The sequence below is a fragment of the Coregonus lavaretus genome (genome assembly GCF_964263955.1).
Source record: "Coregonus lavaretus genome assembly, chromosome: 40".
NCBI classification, from domain to species: Eukaryota; Metazoa; Chordata; class Actinopteri; order Salmoniformes; family Salmonidae; genus Coregonus; species Coregonus lavaretus.
This window is the reverse complement of record NC_140027.1, coordinates 5,591,123-5,613,144: the sequence shown is the minus strand read 5'-3', so window position 1 is coordinate 5,613,144 and position 22,022 is coordinate 5,591,123. Positions and strand designations below refer to the sequence as shown.

The 22,022-nt window shown below is 41.7% G+C and overlaps 1 protein-coding gene across 1 annotated transcript in view; it reads left to right on the top strand.

Moving 5' to 3' along the window:
* LOC311113360 (regulatory-associated protein of mTOR-like) overlaps positions 1 to 22,022 on the top strand; it is a gene marked incomplete at its 3' end in the record, with an annotated part of 102,246 nt that overhangs the window by 52,785 nt on the left and 27,439 nt on the right. Inside the window, exons 5-6 of the mRNA XM_084156574.1 lie at positions 16,213 to 16,371; positions 21,150 to 21,296. Coding sequence (XP_084012700.1) covers positions 16,213 to 16,371; positions 21,150 to 21,296 — 306 coding nt within the window. The remainder of the gene's footprint in view (positions 1 to 16,212; positions 16,372 to 21,149; positions 21,297 to 22,022) is intronic.

Below are 22,022 nucleotides of genomic sequence, written 5' to 3'. Positions count from 1 at the left end.
TGTATGTCAGGTGTCAGGTGTCAGGTGTGTGTACAAGTATAGCGTAGCAGTGATTTGGCCAGAGTCCTGTTCTTCAGGTTGAGGTGCCATCTGTACTGCTGACAACACGCCACAGTGCCCTTATTAGCCACCCTAGTCAGTAGATGCACACTCACACACGACACATAGGCCAAACATAACAAACACTGTTCTTGCGCGCACACACTAAACTTAGCCAATTCTGCACACATGCTTTAGAGAGGAGAACACTCTAACACACACTTACACTCATACACACATACACGAATGTGTGTGCTTCCATTAAGAGTGATTGCGAGGAAATCATAACCCTGTTCCTGGAAGTGTGGAGCTGTTACATTTGATTTAGTTCATAGGGAATCACTGGTAGGGCTGGGCAATATGGCCATCATTTCACAATATGTTTCAAGTCTTTGATGGTGTTTGACTGTTGTAGGTTTTTTAGTAATGTAAGTTCTAAATATGCTTCATGAGTAGTGCATGACCATAGGGTGGCAACACATACATTCTAAGTGTTTTTAATGGGGCTTTCTCCATTCTGATTTGTTTTATACTGTTCAATCAAACTTATAGTGGGCACTTTGAATACAGCATTGACATTACAACAAATGAAAAAGCCAGGGAGGGGTTATTGTGGGTTATTGTGACAGGGTATGAACCAAAGTGTTGGTCAGTGTTTCCCAGTGGACCCTAATTAGATGTTACATTACATTTTTATCTTACTTGATATAGCTTTGATGTAGCTAAAATATTAATGCGTTGCCTATTCCTCTCTGATTTTAGAATATATCGTTGCACCAACAACATGCTGATCTAGGCCTACACCAGCACTGGTATCAGGCGGTATTAGCTAGCTACATTTGCTCTGACCCAGTACATTTAGCTAGCTAACTAGTCAACTAACTAGCAATTAGCATTAGCGGCACAATTTATTTTAGCCACAACTTGCTAAGAAAAGACAAACTAGCTAGCTGTTTGCCGACCGTAAGATACACAAACTAATAGTACGAATATAGAACGCTTGAGGATTTATATTAAGAGACAAAAGTGGAAAGCAACATTGTTGTAATCAACATCTTGTTGCATCTGCAGCATTGACCACGCAGACTGTTACGGCAAGTGAACGGCAAGTTGTCGTGACTCATGATAGAGCAAAAACTGCTCTCCTTGAGTGACAGGGTACAGAGTGATGGGGGACGGGGCTTGGTGTGTGTTGAAGGAGTTCGAGAGAGACGACTCAACTAGCAAATGGAGTGAACTACTGTATAAAAACTGACATTACACGCGGCGGAGTGGCCTAACACATTTAACAAACCAATCATTGAAATACTGTTATAGGTAAAGTAAAACCCCAAACTGGTCCGTGCATCAATACCGGTATATAGTAATATACGGTATACTGCCCCACTGGCTCTCTTCCCTTCACTGCACTCACTCACTGACTGACGTAGACACTATAACTACACTTCTGAAAACACACACACACCTTTCCAGTACACACTCACTCGACTATAAAACCTGTGATGGTCTCTTCCCCTCATTTGAGAGGCTTTATTGATCAGGACCTTATAATAACCCTGTGATCCCTGAGGAGCAGAAGGAGACATATTTATAACCTGATCAATGGACCCTAAATCAGATGGAAAGCTCTGAAGCAGCCAGGAGACACCTGACCTGGATACCTCTACAGGCTCACATATCATACCCCTGTTTATGTGTGTGAATGTTAGCTGTGTGTGTGTTTTCTGGAAACCCTACCCTACTCTAAATCCCTTGGGATGTTGAGGACCCATCATTTACCATAACCAGGGGGAGGGGTTCTACCACAAACATCCGCTTTGTGACTGAAATAACCTCAGTTCCCCATTTTAAGAGGTGTGTGTGTGTGTGTGTGTGTGTGCGCGCGCTTGTGTTGGCGACATACAGGTATGCCTAGTAGACCCCTGCATTAGAGGCTATTTCTGAATGGTGGATTAATTGCACACACTCAGATTAGTGTGTGTCCTCATTCCCCCTTGTTCGCCCGACTGCCCCCACATTCTAAATTTAACCCTAAAACACAACTCTCCCTCTCTCTCTCTCCTCTCTCTCCTCTCTCCTCTCTCTCCTAACCACATCCCACTTTTCTCCTCTCTCTTCCTGGCGTATCCGGACAGAATTCCCACTTCAATTTCCCAACACACACCGGAAGTCCCCAAGCCTCTCCCAGACTCAGTCTTTAGTAATGGACTCTGGCATTGCTGCCACTTCAATCAATTCCTATTGTAATTCCAGCGGCTGTAGCTGGAAATTGGAATCGGAGTCGATTAGAGGAGAACGAGAGAAAAGTGGTGGATTGGGCAGCTGACAGCTGAGCCCATAGGAAGAGTGAAAGCTTCACTGGACCTCTGTTCTGAAGCTGTTCACTGGAGCTATGTACCAGTACTCTAGAATGACTTCCTGGTCCAGCTAGCTGCATTTAGACTGGAGCTGGCTATGGTAGAATGATGGGTTATTTGTGTCCTAGTGGCTGAGGTAGAGTTATGTGATGCCAAAGGGCTTAGCTGTAGAGTCATGGTCCTGAGGCGCTAGCTTTATAGCATACAATGGCGAAGGTAGAGTTATATGGTAGCTTCTAGCTGTATTTAGCCCAGTGGCCATGGTAGCGTTAAAGTGATGCTGGCTTACACTGCAAAACAGCAGAGTTATGTGATGTTAACGGGGCTTGCTGCATAGTGTATACTGCAAACAGCAGAGTTATGTGGTGCTTACATGGTGGCCTGTGGCCCCTGGGGCTGACACACACACCACTGGAGACAGATGTTTCCACAGCTCAGCTCATTCTGTTAGCCAGCACTACTACATCAGCTGTCTATCCACCCAGTCTGTAGAAGCACAAGCAGCAAGCATTAATCCACTGATTTACATTGTGCACACACATGCATGCACACTTATATTCACACACGTATTCTAGGACTGTCCCCGAAAAAGAAATAAAAAATCTTAGTCGACCGAGACTCGTCTGTTCTGGTCGAAATTTGTAAATTTGTATTTTTCCATATATAGACATCCTATGTGTTTTTAATCAAATCAACTATATGCACTGAGCTTGTCTGATGCTTTAAGCGCACTGTTTGATGAAATAATTAAGACACACAAATTACTTAGAGGGAGTCCAACTGCAATTGATTTGATTGGACCGGGCTGGGCTCAGACTTGCTGTGCTGTGTTAAAATAAATGACAGCGAGTGACTGTGTGACTAGCACCCGTCGTCTCTCTCCTCTCTGCTGCAGTGACCACCACAGAACATCAACAGTGTTTATCGCGCTGTTAGTGTTGCTGAAGCTGCAACATAATTACAGCCATTTCTGACTGAAAAGTTATCTTACCGAAATCACTCATTTGTTTATGAAAAACATTCCCTATTCCCTCAACCCTTGCTCACTTTACGTGACACATGTATGCATCGCATGCACGTGACCAATAGGGCCTGACCTATAGTCTATCATAATCACTTTGATAAATTGGTTATAACAAACTCCAAACACTATAACACGTGACAGCAAAATGGATGCAGAGGACGTGACAAATAAACTTGAAACGGGGGAATGTTTACTGGTTGCTCAGGAGATAAAGGGGAAGTCAGATGTGTTTAATAAATTTGACTAGTCGTGGAAAAGACTGGAGATCAAGAAAAAGAAGGTAAGGAGCAAGCGCTGTGTGCATATTGTGTGTGCCAAACAGGTGCTGTTAGATTACAATATCCTTTTTCTGACCGTTTGGAACAATGTAAACAACACTAAATAAGCATACCAGAGAGTGTTGTAACATGTATTTGTATTTTTTGCAAAGCCTTTATTACAGTAAAGACTAAACAGTTGCATTTATTTGTGAACGCAATTTCCAAAATGGAATGGTTTATTTATTGTTTACGCTAATTATTCAAGGGTCGCTTTGTTATATTATTTTAAAACTAAAATGTTTGATTGCATTTCAAATCATGAATGACTCTTATACTGTTTGATGACATGAACGAATGAATGATTGACTGATACAGTAGCCTATTCTGAAAGTATTCATATCCCTTGATTTTTTTTTTTGCCACATTTTGTTAGTTACAGCTTTATTCTAAAATTGATTATAGTTTTTCCCCCTCACACAATACCCCATAATGACAAAGCAAAAACAGGTTTTTATAAATTTTTCCAAATTTATAAAAAATAAAACACTGAAATATCACATTTACATAAGTATTCAGACCCTTTACTCAGTACTTTGTTGAAGCACCTTTGGCACCTACAGCCTCAAGTCTTCTTGGGTATGACGCTACAAGCTTGGCACACCTGTATTTGTGGAATTTCTCCCATTCTTCTATGCAGATCCCCTCAAGCTCTGTCAGGTTGGATGGGGAGCGTCGCTGCACAGCTATTTTCAGGTCTCTCCAGAGATGTTCGATCGGGTTCAAGTCCGGGCTCTGGCTGGGCCACTCAAGGACATTGAGACTTGTCCCGAAGCCACTCCTGCGTTGTCTTGGCTGTGTGCTTAGGGTCGTTGTCCTGTTAGAAGGTGAACCTTCACCCCAGTCTGAGGTCCTGAGCGCTCTGGAACAGGTTTTCATCAAGGATCTCTCTGTACTTTGCTCTATTCAGCTTTCCCTTGATCCTGACTAGTCTCCCAGTCCCTGCCGCTGAAAAACATCCCCACAGCATGATGCTGCCACCACCATACTTCACCGTAGGGATGGTGCCAGGTTTCCTCCAGATGTGTCGCTTGGAATTCAGGCCAAAGAGTTCAATGACGAACATAATAGTAATAATAATACGGAGATCAAGAAAAAGGAGGGTTATTATTATAAATATGATTTTTCTGACAATTTGAACTGTCTAAACAACACTAAATACATTATATTTAATACCAGACAGGCTGTTTTAACAAAACAAAAAAGTCTAAAGCCTTTATTACAGCATAGCAAAGATTAAAAACAGCCGAATTAGTGAAAATGTTTGTGGTTGCGTGAGGCTTGGTGCTCACGGAATCAGTAGGCTATTAGCCACTATGGGATCGGTGTCCCGTGTACGGGACGGTTGAGCTAATGTGATTAGCGTGACTGTTGTAAGTAACAGCAAACTTTCCAGGACATAGACATGTCTGATATGGGCAGAAAGCTGAAATTCTTGTTAATCTAACTGCCCTGTCCAATTTACCGTAGCTATTAGAGTGAAAAATACCATGCTATTGTTTGAGGAGAGTGCACAGCAACAAAAAACGTATCAAGGCAACTGGTTTGCTACATTCACCTGTGAAGTTAAATAATGTACTTACATTCAGTAATCTTGCTCTGATTTGTCACCCTAAGGGTCCCAGAGATCAAATGTAGCATAGTTTTGTTTGATAAAATCAATTTTTATATTCAAATGTAGGAACTGGGTTCTACAGTTTGAACCCCCGCTGTCTCTGGCTCCACACCCACCCTGCCCGGCCATCTAGATGTGTGAAAGTTTTTTTTAAATTATTATTATAATTTTTTGTAATTATTTTTTTTGGGGGGGATGGATCAGCTTAATATTGCAGATTGTTTCTTCCATCAATGTAATTGTCTGCATCACTTCCAATCACCCATGTTTTTTATATATATACTCCCCTTTATTACTTTTCAACCCTGCCATCCTTTCCCTACTTGGAGTAAATTAGTGAACAACAATGCCCAGGCCTCTACTTCCAGTCTATACTTACTATCTACACCTTATGGACACAGTTAATTTTACAATAATTGTATTATTATTATTATTTATTTATTTATTTTGCTCCTGAACTACTTCTACTCTCAACCTCTCTGATCATTTTCATGATGTCCATCCGGTTTGCTTCTATATGCCATATCTTTAACTGTGCTCTTTCCCAAAAGCTCCCAACATACAACCTATATACTTATTATGGACACAGTATGCTTACATTATTAGCTATCTTTGTTATTATTTGTTGTTATTTGTTATTAGTCCCATCCTTCAACTCTATTCAATACCTCCCATCTATCTCTTAACACCATCCATATAGGATTTCTATTTGCCATATATATTTCAACCGTACTGTGATGTTTTACAAAAGTTCTGAACCTTTATATTCTCATTGCTTCTACAGATTGTGAATTAAAAATAAACATTTTTGCTAAATGTATTATTATATTATTGATCAATTGACTATGACTTTTCAGATCACCCAGTAATGCTATCTGCAAGGTTAGCTCCAGGTAAATATTGCTATCCTTTAGCCATTCCTGGACCTGTGTCCAAAAACAAGCTACAAATGGACAGAACCAAAACAAATGATCTAATGATTCTGTCTCTTCACAGCAAAATCTGCAGAGCTGGGAAGATTGTATCCCCCATATAAATGACATTCTATTGGTAGCAAGAATTTTATATAATAATTTAAATTGAAAGATTCTAATTTTTGAATCCGGTGTCGTTTTGCGTGTCAGTTCATAAACACTATGCCATGGGATCGGTACGTCAAAAATCTCTTCCCAACTATTTTGCAATCTATATGGGACGGCTGTCAATCCTTTGGTCCTTAAGTGAAACTGATATACTTTTTTATTTATCACAGTTTTCCTTAACCAATTATGTGTGAAAGTTAGTGTATGAGCTAATTATCCATCATGTATGACATTCCTGGGAGTGTGTAAACTTACATTTTGTATTACCATATCAATTTTGTATGTTCTCTATAGTTATGTACTTGAAAATGTATCAATTGACCAATTCGCCACATTTGGGCAGACTTGATACAAAATAGTCCAGTATTGCACTGCTTCACTGGATCAATCTGAAACTTCTGGATCAATCTGCACACACACTACTAAATGTAAACTGCGCCTAAATTGCAATATTATATTGTGGCCTTTCTCTTGCATTTCAAAGATGATGGAACAGAAAACAACAATAGAAAACGCATGTTTTTTTGTTTGTATGATCTTTTACCAGATCTAATGTGTTATATTCTCCTACATTCATTTCACATTTCCACAAACTTCAAAGTGTTTCCTTTCAAATGGTATCAAGAATATGCATATCCTTGCTTCAGGTCCTGAGCTACAGGCAGTTAGATTTGGGTATTTCAATTTCTGCGAAAATTTTAAAAAAGGGTCAGATCCTTAAAAGGTTAAACAAATACTCAAACAGGCAACAGAAGCAGGATCTGTCTTGTTTCTGTAGATATACAGTATAATGGATGATTTATAAAGCCAGGCACATTTAACAGTTAGGCTATTGATTATAGACCTAATTAAGTTTAGGTTTCCGCTCCTCACTTTACTTAGACAATTAAGGCAAGGGCTATTTTCTCGTCTCCTAACTCTGCTGCTGCCTCCGCCGCATTGTTCTCAACACCAATATGCTGGGTAACTTTGCTGTTATGCACATAGCAACATGGTCTAACACTGATGTGTTTCTGAACCGCGGACAGCGACCACTATCCAACGCGGGAGAAAGCGCATATGTTATAAAAATATTTTTTAAATTAGTGTTGCACCATTGCTCTTACATAATATAACCATATACAATTTCAGAAGCACGTGTCTTCTTGATGGACCGTGCCGTTCCCACAGCCCCCACAATGGATTAGTCCACTTAGACAGGCGGGAATCAGACTGATGTCTTGTACACCATGATTATATATATATTTTGCTACTGCTCGACTAAAGAAATCTCGGTCAACCAAACAGCTTATCGACCAAACAATCGACCAGTCGACTAAATGGGGTCAGCCCTAGCGTATTCCCACACACAGGGTCCACTGATATTAGACCAAAACAAGTTATCCCACACCCACCCACCCACACAACAAAATCATTTTATTACATCAATTATTTTCAGGCCAACACACTTTGAACTATCTGCCACCACTACACATTGCAACTGACACAGAAATGGACCCTCGCAAATTGCCTGTGTGTGTGTTTACTCTAGGGAGTTGGGCCCTATGTCTGAAATGCATTACAGGCAAAGCCCAGTGTTTGCTCACTAGATTGACTTGAGTTCAAAGGGCTTCAGGGTATGTCTGTGTGGATCCTAGCGACCTGTTATCTTTTTTTTTTTTTTTTTTTTTTTTTGGGTAGATCAGCTTTAATAGGGCAGATTGTAACTTCCATCAATGTAATTGTCTGCATCACTTCCAATCCCCCATATGTTTTTTTTCTCTTCTCGCATATATACATGCATATATATATATCTCCTTTAAAAAAAAATATATATACAGGTAAAAGTCAGTAAATTAGAATATTTTGAAAAACTTGATTTATTTCAGTAATTGCATTCAAAAGGTGTAACTTGTACATTATATTTATTCATTGCACACAGACTGATGCATTCAAATGTTTATTTCATTTAATTTTGATGATTTGAAGTGGCAACAAATGAAAATCCAAAATTCCGTGTGTCACAAAATTAGAATATTACTTAAGGCTAATACAAAAAAGGGATTTTTTAGAAATGTTGGCCAACTGAAAAGTATGAAAATGAAAAATATGAGCATGTACAATACTCAATACTTGGTTGGAGCTCCTTTTGCCTCAATTACTGCATTAATGCGGCGTGGCATGGAGTCGATGAGTTTCTGGCACTGCTCAGGTGTTATGAGAGCCCAGGTTGCTCTGATAGTGGCCTTCAACTCTTCTGCGTTGTTGGGTCTGGCATTCTGCATCTTCCTTTTCACAATACCCCACAGATTTTCTATGGGGCTAAGGTCAGGGGAGTTGGCTGGCCAATTTAGAACAGAAATACCATGGTCCGTAAACCAGGCACGGGTAGATTTTGCGCTGTGTGCAGGCGCCAAGTCCTGTTGGAACCTGAAATCTCCATCTCCATAGAGCAGGTCAGCAGCAGGAAGCATGAAGTGCTCTAAAACTTGCTGGTAGACGGCTGCGTTGACCCTTGATCTCAGGAAACAGAGTGGACCGACACCAGCAGATGACATGGCACCCCAAACCATCACTGATGGTGGAAACTTTACACTAGACTTCAGGCAACGTGGATCCTGTGCCTCTCCTGTCTTCCTCCAGACTCTGGGACCTCGATTTCCAAAGGAAATGCAAAATTTGCTTTCGTCAGAAAACATGACTTTAGACCACTCAGCAGCAGTCCAGCTCTTTTTTTCCTTAGCCCAGGTGAGACGCTTTTCGCGCTGTTTCTTGGTCAACAGTGGCTTGACACGAGGTATGCGGCAGTTGAAACCCATGTCTTTCAAGCGTCTCTTGGTGGTGGATCTTGAAGCCCTGACTCCAGCAGCTGTCCACTCCTTGTGAATCTCCCCCACATTTTTGAATGGGTTTTTTTTTCACAATCTTGACTAGGGCGCGGTGATCCCTATCGCTTGTACACTTTTTCTGACCACAGTTTTTCCTTCCCTTTGCCTCTCTATTAATGTGTTTGGACACAGAGCTCTGAGAACAGCCAGCCTCTTCTGCAATAACCTTTTGTGTCTTTCCCTCCTTGTGCAATGTGTCGATGGTCGCCTTTTGGACAGCTGTCAAATCTGAAGTCTTCCCCATGTTTGTGTAGGCTTCAGAACTGGACTGAGAGACCATTTAAAGCCCTTTGCAGGTGTTTTGAGTTAATCAGCTGATTATTTTGTGGCACCAGGTGTCTTCAAAATGTAACCCTTACACAATATTCAAATTTTGTGACACACGGAATTTTGGATTTTCATTTGTTGCCACTTCAAATCATCAAAATTAAATGAAATAAACATTTGAATGCATCAGTCTGTGTGCAATGAATAAATATAATGTACAAGTTACACCTTTTGAATGCAATTACTGAAATAAATCAAGTTTTTCAAAATATTCTAATTTACTGACTTTTACCTGTATATATATATCCTTTAAAAAATATATATACCTGTTATCTTTCTGTTTCCTCTGGAGTGGACACATGCACACAGACACACACAGGACTGTGCAGCTGCAGAGCTTATTTTGAGTGTTGATTAACTGTGCAGTGTGTGTGTGTGTGTGTGTGTGTGTGTGTGTGTGTGTGCCAGCTAATCCCCAGTCTATTAAAAGAGACTCCAGCAGCAATAGTATCAGCACTGCCCCTCTCACACACTCAGGTGTGTTGAGCCGTCAGTCTACGTCAGTTACTGGTTTAGCTATGGCCAGTGGAGCCACTGTGGGGCCATTGTGGAGAGTCTCCTAGAAGAGGAGCAGCACATGTTTGTTACGGACATAATGAGGGGATTGATTACTCCATTCTTCTCAATGAACAAGCTGATATAGAGCATTATATCTACTGAAGCTGAAGAAGGTAGCATGATATCACATATCAGCCATACACTGGTTAACCATTGTGCAAGGGCTGAAAGGCAAAGATTTTATTTGAAATTGGATGAGTGGGAGGAGAGAGAAAGCATGGGCAGCCTAGTCCCACCCACGTCACCTGGCCTCCCAGTCAATCAGGGACGATGACACCCCACAGGGCATCTGACAACAGGAAAGAAAGTGACGCCAGATCAACTGTCGTCCGTCCACTCACCCATACTAACCAGGAAGTGATGTGTCATCCTAAACCTGTCATTACTTAGTGCTGGCCTTGCACTGGTTCATGAACGGTTGTGACTGATTTATTTGTAGAATCTTCTTACACCTTATAGACTAGGCCAGGTGTTCCCAAACCTTTTCACTCAGGTCCCCCTTTCAGCATTGGTGAATGTCCCGCGACCAACACGCGCACGCCACGTCTATTTCTATGGGCACAAGCACTGTTCATGACACACTGTTCACACCCCTCTTGTTGGCGGAGAGAACATTTTGCAGGTTTAAAGCTTATTTTCTGCAATTCTACAAATTTTTTCATGGAGTGCAGAGAACATTTTGCAGTTTTAATGCTAATTTTCTTGCAATTCTATACATTTTGCCATGCCTAATGTGTATTCATGTGATATTTGAGTGACTCGAACATTACAACAAAACCTATGGGCTAAAAAACCTAGCTAAATAACGTTACCTGACATGGGCTAGTTGATCTGGACATTTCTTACAAGTTATAAATAGCTCTCTAAAGGTATGCAATGACTGACATGACGAGGAAAACTTTATTTGTATTTTATTTTTACACTTTAAAAAGCAATTCTAGTCCCCCGTTGTGGTTGACTTGCTATTTACAGCTCAGTCTTGATTAAAGACGTGATCCGGAACTTTGATGACTAGTAAGTATTTTTTTAAACCTCCCGCTTTGGGCTAGATGTGCCAATGTGTAGTTCATTCATGCATTATCTATGAACAGAATTATTGTCTTACCTCAATTAGACACGGAATCCCTAGTTTGAATGTGACTGTTTACTGAAAACTGTGCAGCGCCATTTTCCCTACATTTTCCCCCACGTGGGCCAGCCCCCTAGCAATTCGAGTTCCAGCCAATGAGGTTCAGCCCCTCACTATTTGAGTGAGTGAGTGAGAGCAAAAAGTGGTGCACATACTGTATCTGCACATATGTGACGTAGTATGCAATCTTCGGGGACCACTTTTGGATCGTGAGCACTACTTTCAGAACTACTGGCTAAAAAGTATACCAAAGTACCGGATCATCTCTTTAAAATAATTGTACAAGGTGATAAGATTGTCATGACACTTGCATTCTGTCATGACACTTGTAATGCAATTACACATTCTGGCAAGGACAGTACCCTCCATAGAAATAGAATGACTTTTATATGGATAGCTATAACCTTTACTGTGACTGGAATGAGACTGTGAGTGTCTATTTAACAGGTGTAACATAAGGGTCTATTCCATTTCCTGAAGTGTGAGTTGAAAGAAGACAATTGACCCAAAGTAAAGGAGCCCCTGGCTGACTTCGCACCAACACACGTCATCACTGACAGATCTGTAAAAGGGTGTGTTTTTGAACATGCAGTGAAAGTGAACAGAAATACAGGCTTGCTCATTGTGTGTGTGTACGCACCATCAAACCATTGGCATCATTTCTCCTCAGCAGTATTGATCTGGGCAGCTGAAAGCAGGAAGATGATACAGTGCTTGAGAAATGACTGTCTCTCTCTCCCCCTCTCCTCTCTCCCCCGCTCTCTCCTCTCCTCTCCTCTCCTCTCCTCTCCTCTCCTCTCCTCTCCTCTCCTCTCCTCTCCTCTCCTCTCCTCTCCTCTCCTCTCCTCTCCTCTCCTCTCCTCTCCTCTCCTCTCCTCTCCTCTCCTCTCCTCTCCTCTCCTCTCCTCTCCTCTCCTCTCCTCTCCTCTCCTCTCCTCTCCTCTCTCTCTCCCTCTCTGTCTCTCTCGTGCTCACTCTCTCTCTGCCTATTAGATTTGTGGTTCTCCTTCTCAGCCAAACAATCCCAGTATTTGTGCTGAAATGTTAACACAGCCCTTCCTATTGACAGGAAAAGGCACAGCGCTCAACAGATTTCCATTCATTGACAACAAGTGGGGGTGCCACAGCCACTGCTGCTGTCAACAATACAAACTGTCTTCTGACACTATCCTTGCTTGTTCTTTGGAGCTTTTAGCCCTAGGTTGCTGTTGTACTTTCTTGCGACAAATGTATCTGTAGAAAGTATGCAAATACAATTAGATTTTGCATGTTGTTTTATTTTGCATACATGCTTCTGCTCTACCACTTCAGTCTGTTAGATTATCAGCTTTCAGTCTTTCTGGTAAAAAACTGTCAGACTGGTCAGAAGCTTACAATCCTCCTGTAGTAGTATCTCTTCATTCTTAATCTCATCTTTCTCTGTGTCGCATATTTCTGTTACACAAGATTTATGCAAGGCTGGTAATACCATTCATCTTTTCCTCTGTAATCAGAGTGAGTTTAGTGTCTGTCGCTGTGGGCTTACCGTTCTGTACCCCTCAATGTTGAGAATGGCTTTAGGGAAGGTTTAGTGTGTTAATGATGGGGTGTTTTTTTTCACTCTGGTTCCGTCCCAAAAGGCACCCTATTCCGCATGTCGTGCACTACTTTGGAGCTCGCTCTGGTCAAAAGTTGTGCACTATATAGGGAATAGGGTGCCATTTGGGACTTATTGTTATGGAGCAGATCAGAGATGAGAGGTTGGTTACGCTCTGTGCTTTTCCTTGTTCTAGTACAGGGATTATCCCCAGTCCCACAGGTCCACCATCAGTGGAAAATGTTTGTGTGTGTGTGTGTGCCCAACTGCCCGTGTGTGTTCCTGTGTGCCCCTGTGTGCCCGTGTTGATCTGTGCCCATGTAGGTTATGCCCGTATGTGTGAGAGAGAGAGTGTATTTGAGTAGCTTATGGTATCAGTATGTCTGAGATTGTATGAGACTGTTTGTCTTTTTGTGTTCATGGCTATCTGTATCCTTCCCTGGTACCTGTTCCTTGAAGCCGACAGGGCAGGGTTTAGCTCGGCTCAGGTTGACATGGGCCAGGCACCATATCTATCCTGACATTGACAGAAACAACAGAACCACTTCATGCACCAATGGAGTCAGTCAGAGCTTTAGAAGGAGTGATGGATCAATAAATGGAAACCTCAATAGAGCCAACTAAACAGAGATGGACAGAGACTGAAAGGGCAGAAGCACCTCAAATTCCCAGCTCAGTGCCAATGGGACTGCTCAGACACTGCTGGGCATTGGGAGCTAGCTGCAGAGACCAAGAGATGGAGGATAGAAGAGAGAAGGGGATGTAGCTCAGTTGGTAGAGCATGGCGTTTGCAATGCCAGGGTTGTGGGTTCGATTCTCACGGGGAGCCAGTATGAAAAAAAAAAAATATATATATGCACTCACTAACTGTAAGTCGCTCTGGATAAGAGCGTCTGCTAAAAAACAACTAAAAAAAAAAAAAAAAAAAGATGGGGAGGAGGACTTCCTGGGAGTATTGACTTACCTGCAAGAAGAGTCCCAGTGGGGTGCAAGGGCTCCCCCTTCAGGTCAAGATGGGGAGCAGCAGTTAAAAGTGCATGATGGACACATGTACACAAACATACAAACACACTTTCACTTTCTCTCCTTTCTTCCTTTCTCTCCCTTTCATTTTCTCTCCCTCCATCAAACACACTCTCTTAAAGAAAGTTTAGTCAGACAAAACTGATCAAGTTACCGCCCCATCTCTCCCCACTCACATTTCAGTGTACATCAGATTGTGAAATCCTAACTCTAACACAATTAGCAGCTGCTGATAACACTTAATCTCATAAGGACCAACATTGGATCGTTGAGAGCGTCTATCCACCAGGCGGTGTTCAGACTGCGGTCCTATCTGATTGCCGAATGGGGAATGGGGAGACTGGATGGCGTCTTTGAATACAAATACATTGGTTCATTACTAATGGACGGGTTGGTTCATTGATAATTGGCTAGGGGTTTCTAATGATTGTGTGGGTTAAATGCTGAAGTCCTTGAATGGGAACTGATGGAATGATGATTGTTTGAATGGGGATGCTGTGTATCTAATGTGATATGTAGGGTATCACAGGGAGTAGCCTTTTTACTGGTTGAGTAAAAAAGTGAGTTGGTTAACACTAGGTTGAATGGGTATTCTGTTTATGTAATATTGTGCGTGTCATGAGAAGGGCTTACCAAGAAAAACATCCAAAAGGACTAATTTGAGGTAAAAAGGAGTTGGACCACTCAAAAAAAAAAAAAAGCTGAGTGATTTCTTATTGCTCACTTTAATCCATTGTACAGGATGCGGACATGTGACTGACGTTGCAACGTTTTGTGCGTGTCATGTTTGAGAGAGAGAACCTGTGTTTGACTGTTTGTATGATTCCCAAGTGCGTATTATGTACACAGTTTATATTTGTATGATGATGTGTACACACAAAGCAGGCGATTGTTCCACTCTGCTCTCATTGCAAATTGACCACGACGCCTGTTTCCGTAATTAAATCAGCAGTAGAATTATTTAAATATGCCACTAAAGCCTATTACAGCAAACACAATAGTCTATTCTATTCTCCCCAGATAGGATAGCAATGACGCAAATACACCTCTCCTTTCTCATATAAAAATAGTATTAAAATGGAACAATAAAAAATACATCTCCCATAGCCCTAACCTACTTTCAGCACCACTATTCAGTTGTCTAGTTATTTCGAGTCCTCTAGGCATTGGCTTGGAAGGACAGTCAATCCACATGCTCTCTGTTTCTCCAAAGTTGTTTGATGATGAATGAAAGAGGAGAGGAGTGAGTTGAATTGAAAAAACCTGCTGCCCTTTGATTTCAGAATAATTGCGTGAGGGAGCTGTGTGGGTGTTTTGCTTCTCGTTTCACCCGTTTTTCATATTTCTACGCTATTAATCTATACACTTTAAACTATGGTGTATGTGTCTGTCCACACTCTCAAACTGAGATGCATCTCTTTCCTTCTCTCACTCCTCTCTTCTCTAATCAAACACATATTGTCGGATCAAATGAGGGGCAGGTAGTTGTAGCAACGTGATAACACAGAACACAATCATATCAAATCATATTAACTCTCTCCCACGCTTTCTTTCTCTCGCTCTCTCTTTCTCTCTTTCTTTCTCTCTTGCTCTCTCTCTCTTGCTCTCTCTCTCTTTCTCTCTTGCTCTCTCTCTCTCTCGCGCTCTCTCTCTCTCTCTCGCTCTCTTGCTCTCTCTCTCTCTGTCTCTCTCTCTTGCTCTGTCTCTCTCTCTGTCTCTGTCTGTCTCTTGCTCTCTCTCTCTCTCGCTCTCTCTCTCTCGCGCTCTCTCTCTTTCTCTCTCTTTCTCTCTCTCTCTCTTGCTCTGTCTCTCTGTCTCTGTCTCTGTCTCTCTTTCTCTCTCGCTCTCTCTCTCTCGCTCTCTTGCTCTCTCTCTCTCTGTCTCTCTCTCTTGCTCTGTCTCTGTCTGTCTCTTGCTCTCGCTCTCTCTTTCTCTCTCTTTCTCTCTCTCTCTCTTGCTCTGTCTCTCTGTCTCTGTCTCTGTCTCTCTTTCTCTCTCGCTCTCTCTCTCTCTTTCTTTCTCTCTCTCTCTCTTTCTTTCTCTCTCTCTCGCTTTCTCTCTTTCTCTCTCTCTCTCGCTCTCTCTTGCTCTCTCTCTCGCTTTCTCTCTTTCTCTCTCTCTCTCGCTCTCTCTTGCTCTCTCTCTCTTTCTCTCTTTCTCTCTCGCTCTTGCTCTCTCTTGCTCTCGCTCTCTTTCTCTCTCTCTCTCTCTCTCTCTCTCTCTCGCTCTCTTTCTTTCTCTCTCTCTTTCTCTCGCTCTTTCTCTTTCTCTCTCTTTCTCTCTCTCTCTCTCTCTCAGGCACGTTACAAGCAGAGTCTGGACCCCACGGTAGACGAGGTGAAGAAGCTGTGTACGTCCCTGAGACGCAACGCCAAGGAGGAGCGTGTCCTCTTCCACTACAATGGACACGGGGTCCCCCGACCCACCGTCAACGGAGAGATCTGGGTGTTCAACAAGGTGAGAGACACACACATGCAGACATTTCTGTTCTGTTTCATATGTATGTATGTATGTGTGTGTGCATATATATATACAGTTGAAGTCGGAAGTTTACATACACCATAGCCAAATACATTTAAACTCAGTTTTTCACAATTCCTGACATTTACAGTGGGGGAAAAAAAGTATTTAGTCAGCCACCAATTGTGCAAGTTCTCCCACTTAAAAAGATGAGAGAGGCCTGTAATTTTCATCATAGGTACCCGTCAACTATGACAGACAAAATGAGAAAATAAAATCCAGAAAATCACATTGTAGGATTTTTTATGAATTTATTTGCAAATTATGGTGGAAAATAAGTATTTGGTCAATAACAAAAGTTTCTCAATACTTTGTTATATACCCTTTGTTGGCAATGACACAGGTCAAACGTTTTCTGTAAGTCTTCACAAGGTTTTCACACACAGTCTTCCCAGCCTGGTGCAGGTCTACAATTTTGTTTCTGGTGTCCTTTGACAGCTCTTTGGTCTTGGCCATAGTGGAGTTTGGAGTGTGACTGTTTGAGGTTGTGGACAGGTGTATTTTATACTGATAACAAGTTCAAACAGGTGCCATTAATACAGGTAACGAGTGGAGGACAGAGGAGCCTCTTAAAGAAGTTGTTACAGGTCTGTGAGAGCCAGAAATCTTGTTTGTAGGTGACCAAATACTTGTTTTCCACCATAATTTGCAAATAAATTCATTAAAAATCCTACAATGTGATTTTATTTTCTCAGTTTGTCTGTCATAGTTGACGTGTACCTATGATGAAAATTACAGGCCTCTCTCATCTTTTTAAGTGGGAGAACTTGCACAATTGGTGGCTGACTAAATACTTTTTTTCCCCACTGTACTTCTAGTACAAATTCCCTGTCTTAGGTCAGTTAGGATCACCACTTTATTTTAAGAATGTGAAATGTCAGAATAATAGTAGAGAGAGTGATTTATTTCAGCTTTTATTTATTTAATCACATTCCCAGTTGGTCAGAAGTTTACATACACACAATTAGTATTTGGTAGCATTGCCTTTAAATTGTTAACTTGGTCAAACGTTTTGGGTAGCCTTCCACACGTTTCGGGTAGCCTTCCACGTGCTTTTTCAGTTCTGCCCACAAATGTTCTATAGGATTGAGGTTCAGGGCTTTGTGATGGCCACTCCAATACCTTGACTTTGTTGTCCTTAAGCCATTTTGCCACAACTTTGGAAGTATGCTTGGGGTTGTTGTCCATTTGGAAGACCCATTTGCGACCAAGCTTTAACTTCCTGACTGATGTCTTGAGATGTTGCTTCAATATATCAACATAATTTTCCTTCCTCATAATGTCATCTATTTTGTGAAGTGCACCAGTCCCTCCTGCAGCAAAGCACCACCACAGCATGATGATGCCACCCCCGTGCTTCACGGTTGGGATGGTGTTCTTCGGTTTGCAAGCCAACCCCTTTTCCCTCCAAACATAACGATGGTCATTATGGCTAAACAGTTCTATATATTTTTTCATCTGACCAGAGGACATTTCTCCAAAAAGTACGCTCTTTGTCCCCATGTGCAGTTGCAAACCGTAGTCTGGCTTTTTTATGTCGGTTTTGGAGCAGTGGCTTCTTCCTTGCGGAGCGGCCTTTCAGGTTATGTTGATGTAGGACTCGTTTTACTGTGGATATAGATACATTTGTACCTGTTTCCTCCACCATCTTCACAAGGTCCTTTGCTGTTGTTCTGGGATTGATTTACACTTTTCGCACCAAAGTACGTTCATGTCTAGGAGACAGAACGTGTCTCCTTCCTGAGCGGTGTGACGGCTGCGTGGTCCCATGGTGTTTATACTTGCATACTATTGTTTGTACAGATGAACGTGGTACCTTCAGGTGTTTGGAAATTGCTCCCAAGGATGAACCAGACTTGTGGAGGTCTACAAAAACATTTCTGAGGTCTTTGCTGATTTCTTTTGATTTCCCATGATGTCAAGCAAAGAAGCACTGAGTTTGAAGGTAGGCCTTGAAATACATCCACATACCTCCAATTGACTCAAATGATGTCAAATAGCCTATCAGAAGCTTCTAAAGCCATGACATCATTTTCTGGACTTTTCCAAGCTGTTCAAAGGCACAGTCAACTTAGTGTATGTAAACTTCTGACCCACTGGAAATGTGATACAGTGAGTTATAAGTGAAATAATCTGTCTGTAAACAATTGTTGGAAAAAATTACTTGTGTCATGCACAAAGTAGATGTCCTAACCGATTTGCCAAAACTATAGTTTCTCTACAAGATATTTGTGGAGTGGTTGAAAAACAAGTTTTAATGACTCCAACCTAAGTGTATGAAAACTTCCGACTTCAACTGTGTGTATGTGTGTGTATATATATACAGTGGGGGAAAAAAGTATTTAGTCAGCCACCAATTGTGCAAGTTCTCCCACTTAAAAAGATGAGAGAGGCCTGTAATTTTCATCATAGGTACACGTCAACTATGACAGACAAATTGAGGAAAAAAATTCCAGAAAATCACATTGTAGGATTTTTTATGAATATATTTGCAAATTATGGTGGAAAATAAGTATTTGGTCACCTACAAACAAGCAAGATTTCTGGCTCTCACAGACCTGTAACTTCTTCTTAAAGAGGCTCCTCTGTCCTTCACTCGTTACCTGTATTAATGGCACCTGTTTGAACTTGTTATCAGTATAAAAGACACCTGTCCACAACCTCAAACAGTCACACTCCAAACTCCACTATGGCCAAGACCAAAGAGCTGTCAAAGGACACCAGAAACAAAATTATAGACCTGCACCAGGCTGGGGAGACTGAATCTGCAATAGGTAAGCAGCTTGGTTTGAAGAAATCAACTGTGGGAGCAATTATTAGGAAATGGAAGACATACAAGACCACTGATAATCTCCCTCGATCTGGGGCTCCACGCAAGATCTCACCCCGTGGGGTCAAAATGATCACAAGAACGGTAAGCAAAAATCCCAGGACCACACGGGGCGACCTAGTGAATGACCTGCAGAGAGCTGGGACCAAAGTAACAAAGCCTACCATCAGTAACACACTACGCCGCCAGGGACTCAAATCCTGCAGTGCCAGACATGTCCCCCTGCTATAGTCAGTACATGTCCAGGCCCGTCTGAAGTTTGCTAGAGTGCATTTGGATGATCCAGAAGAGGATTGGGAGAATGTCATATGGTCAGATGAAACCAAAATATAACTTTTTGGTAAAAACTCAACTCGTCGTGTTTGGAGGACAAAGAATGCTGAGTTGCATCCAAAGAACACCATACCTACTGTGAAGCATGGGGGTGGAAACATCATGCTTTGGGACTGTTTTTCTGCAAAGGGACCAGGACGACTGATCCGTGTAAAGGAAAGAATGAATGGGGCCATGTATCGTAAGATTTTGAGTGAAAACCTCCTTCCATCAGCAAGGGCATTGAAGATGAAACGTGGCTGGGTCTTTCAGCATGACAATGATCCCAAACACACCGCCCGGGCAACGAAGGAGTGGCTTCGTAAGAAGCATTTCAAGGTCCTGGAGTGGCCTAGCCAGTCTCCAGATCTCAACCCCATAGAAAATCTTTGGAGGGAGTTGAAAGTCCGTGTTGCCCAGCGACAGCCCCAAAACATCACTGCTCTAGAGGAGATCTGCATGGAGGAATGGGCCAAAATACCAGCAACAGTGTGTGAAAACCTTGTGAAGACTTACAGAAAATGTTTGACCTGTGTCATTGCCAACAAAGGGTATATAACAAAGTATTGAGAAACTTTTGTTATTGACCAAATACTTATTTTCCACCATATACTTTGCAAATAAATTCATTAAAAATCCTACAATGTGATTTTCTGGGTTTTTTTTTCTCAATTTGTCTGTCATAGTTGACGTGTACCTATGATGAAAATTACAGGCCTCTCTCATCTTTTTAAGTGGGAGAACTTGCACAATTGGTGGCTGACTAAATTCTTTTTTTCCCCACTGTGTATATATATATACACACACACACACACACGTCTAATGATGACTTCCACTTCTGCCTCTACAGTCACAGACTCGCAAATAAAGTCTGATCGTTGAATAAACACAAACCCACACTAACAGGGTCCATTGGATCACTGATATTAGACTTAAACAAGTTATCCCACACGCACCCCCACACCAACAAAAATAGTTATTACAGAAATACATTATTTTTTGGGACAACTCACACAAAAAAATACCCACTCTAAATGACACACTGCTCCTGTCATGGTTTGGGCACTGCCTCTCCCCAGTACACCCCAGAGCCTCTCCTCCTCTCATCTCCTCTTCCTCTCTTTATTCCCCTTAATGATGAGTCCTATAAAACCAGCCCTGCTGCCTACTGTCTGCTACGGCGTGCCAAGGCACCATTGATCCCTCTGATCCAACTCCTAAAAACACCACCACAGAGTATCTCCCAGTACAGTAGTCAGAAACAGCACCAGGACATTCATTGCTTCCCCTCATCCAATCCAAAAAGTGAATTGGGAAGCAGCCGTGCAGTTAAAACCATATCTCCCCCTCTTCCTTTCATTATTGGTAATGAAAGAGGATGGAAGTATTTGGCAACATCTTAAACTCATTTTGGACAAGGATAAAAAAATAATTGCTGGTAGAATGAACTAGTAGTACAGAGAAGATTTATATTTACTACGTTTATGCTGGATTGTAGGTGGCTATAACATGTCATCTAATGTTGTGTATCAACATGTGTAATAATCCCCCATCCTGTCTGTCTGTCCTGTAGAACTATACCCAGTACATCCCTCTGTCTGTGTACGACCTCCAGACGTGGATGGGCAGCCCCTCCATCTTCGTTTACGACTGCTCCAACGCAGGCATCATCGTCAAGTCTTTCAAACAGTTCGCCCTGCAGAGAGAGCAGGAGCTGGAGGTGGGTGGCAGAGAGAGATATACAGTGCATTCGGAAAGTATTCAGAGGCCTTGACGTTTTCCACATTTTGTGACGTTACAGCCTTATTCTGTTTTTTTTTTTTTTTTTTATCCTCATCAATCTACACACAATACCCCATAATGACAAAGCGAAAACAGGTTTTTTGAAATCTTTGCAAATGTATATATAAAAATAAAAAAAACGTATTTGCATAAGTATTCAGACCCTTTGCTATGAGACTTGAAATTGAGCTCAGGTGCATCCTGTTTCCATTGATCATCCTTGAGAGGTTTCTACAACTTGATTGGAGTCCACCTGTGGTAAATTCAATTGATTGGACATGATTTGGAAAGGCACACACCTGTATATACAGTGGGGAGAACAAGTATTTGATACTGCCGATTTTGCAGGTTTTCCTACTTACAAAGCATGTAGAGGTCTGTAATTTTTATCATAGGTACACTTAAACTGTGAGAGACGGAATCTAAAACAAAAATCCAGAAAATCACATTGTATGATTTTTAAGTAATTAATTTGCATTTTATTGCATGACATAAGTATTTGATCACCTACCAACCAGTAAGAATTCCGGCTCTCACAGACCTGTTCGTTTTTCTTTAAGAAGCCCTCCTGTTCTTCACTCATTACCTGTATTAACCGCACCTGTTTGAACTCGTTACCTGTATAAAAGACACCTGTCCACACACTCAATCAAACAGACTCCAA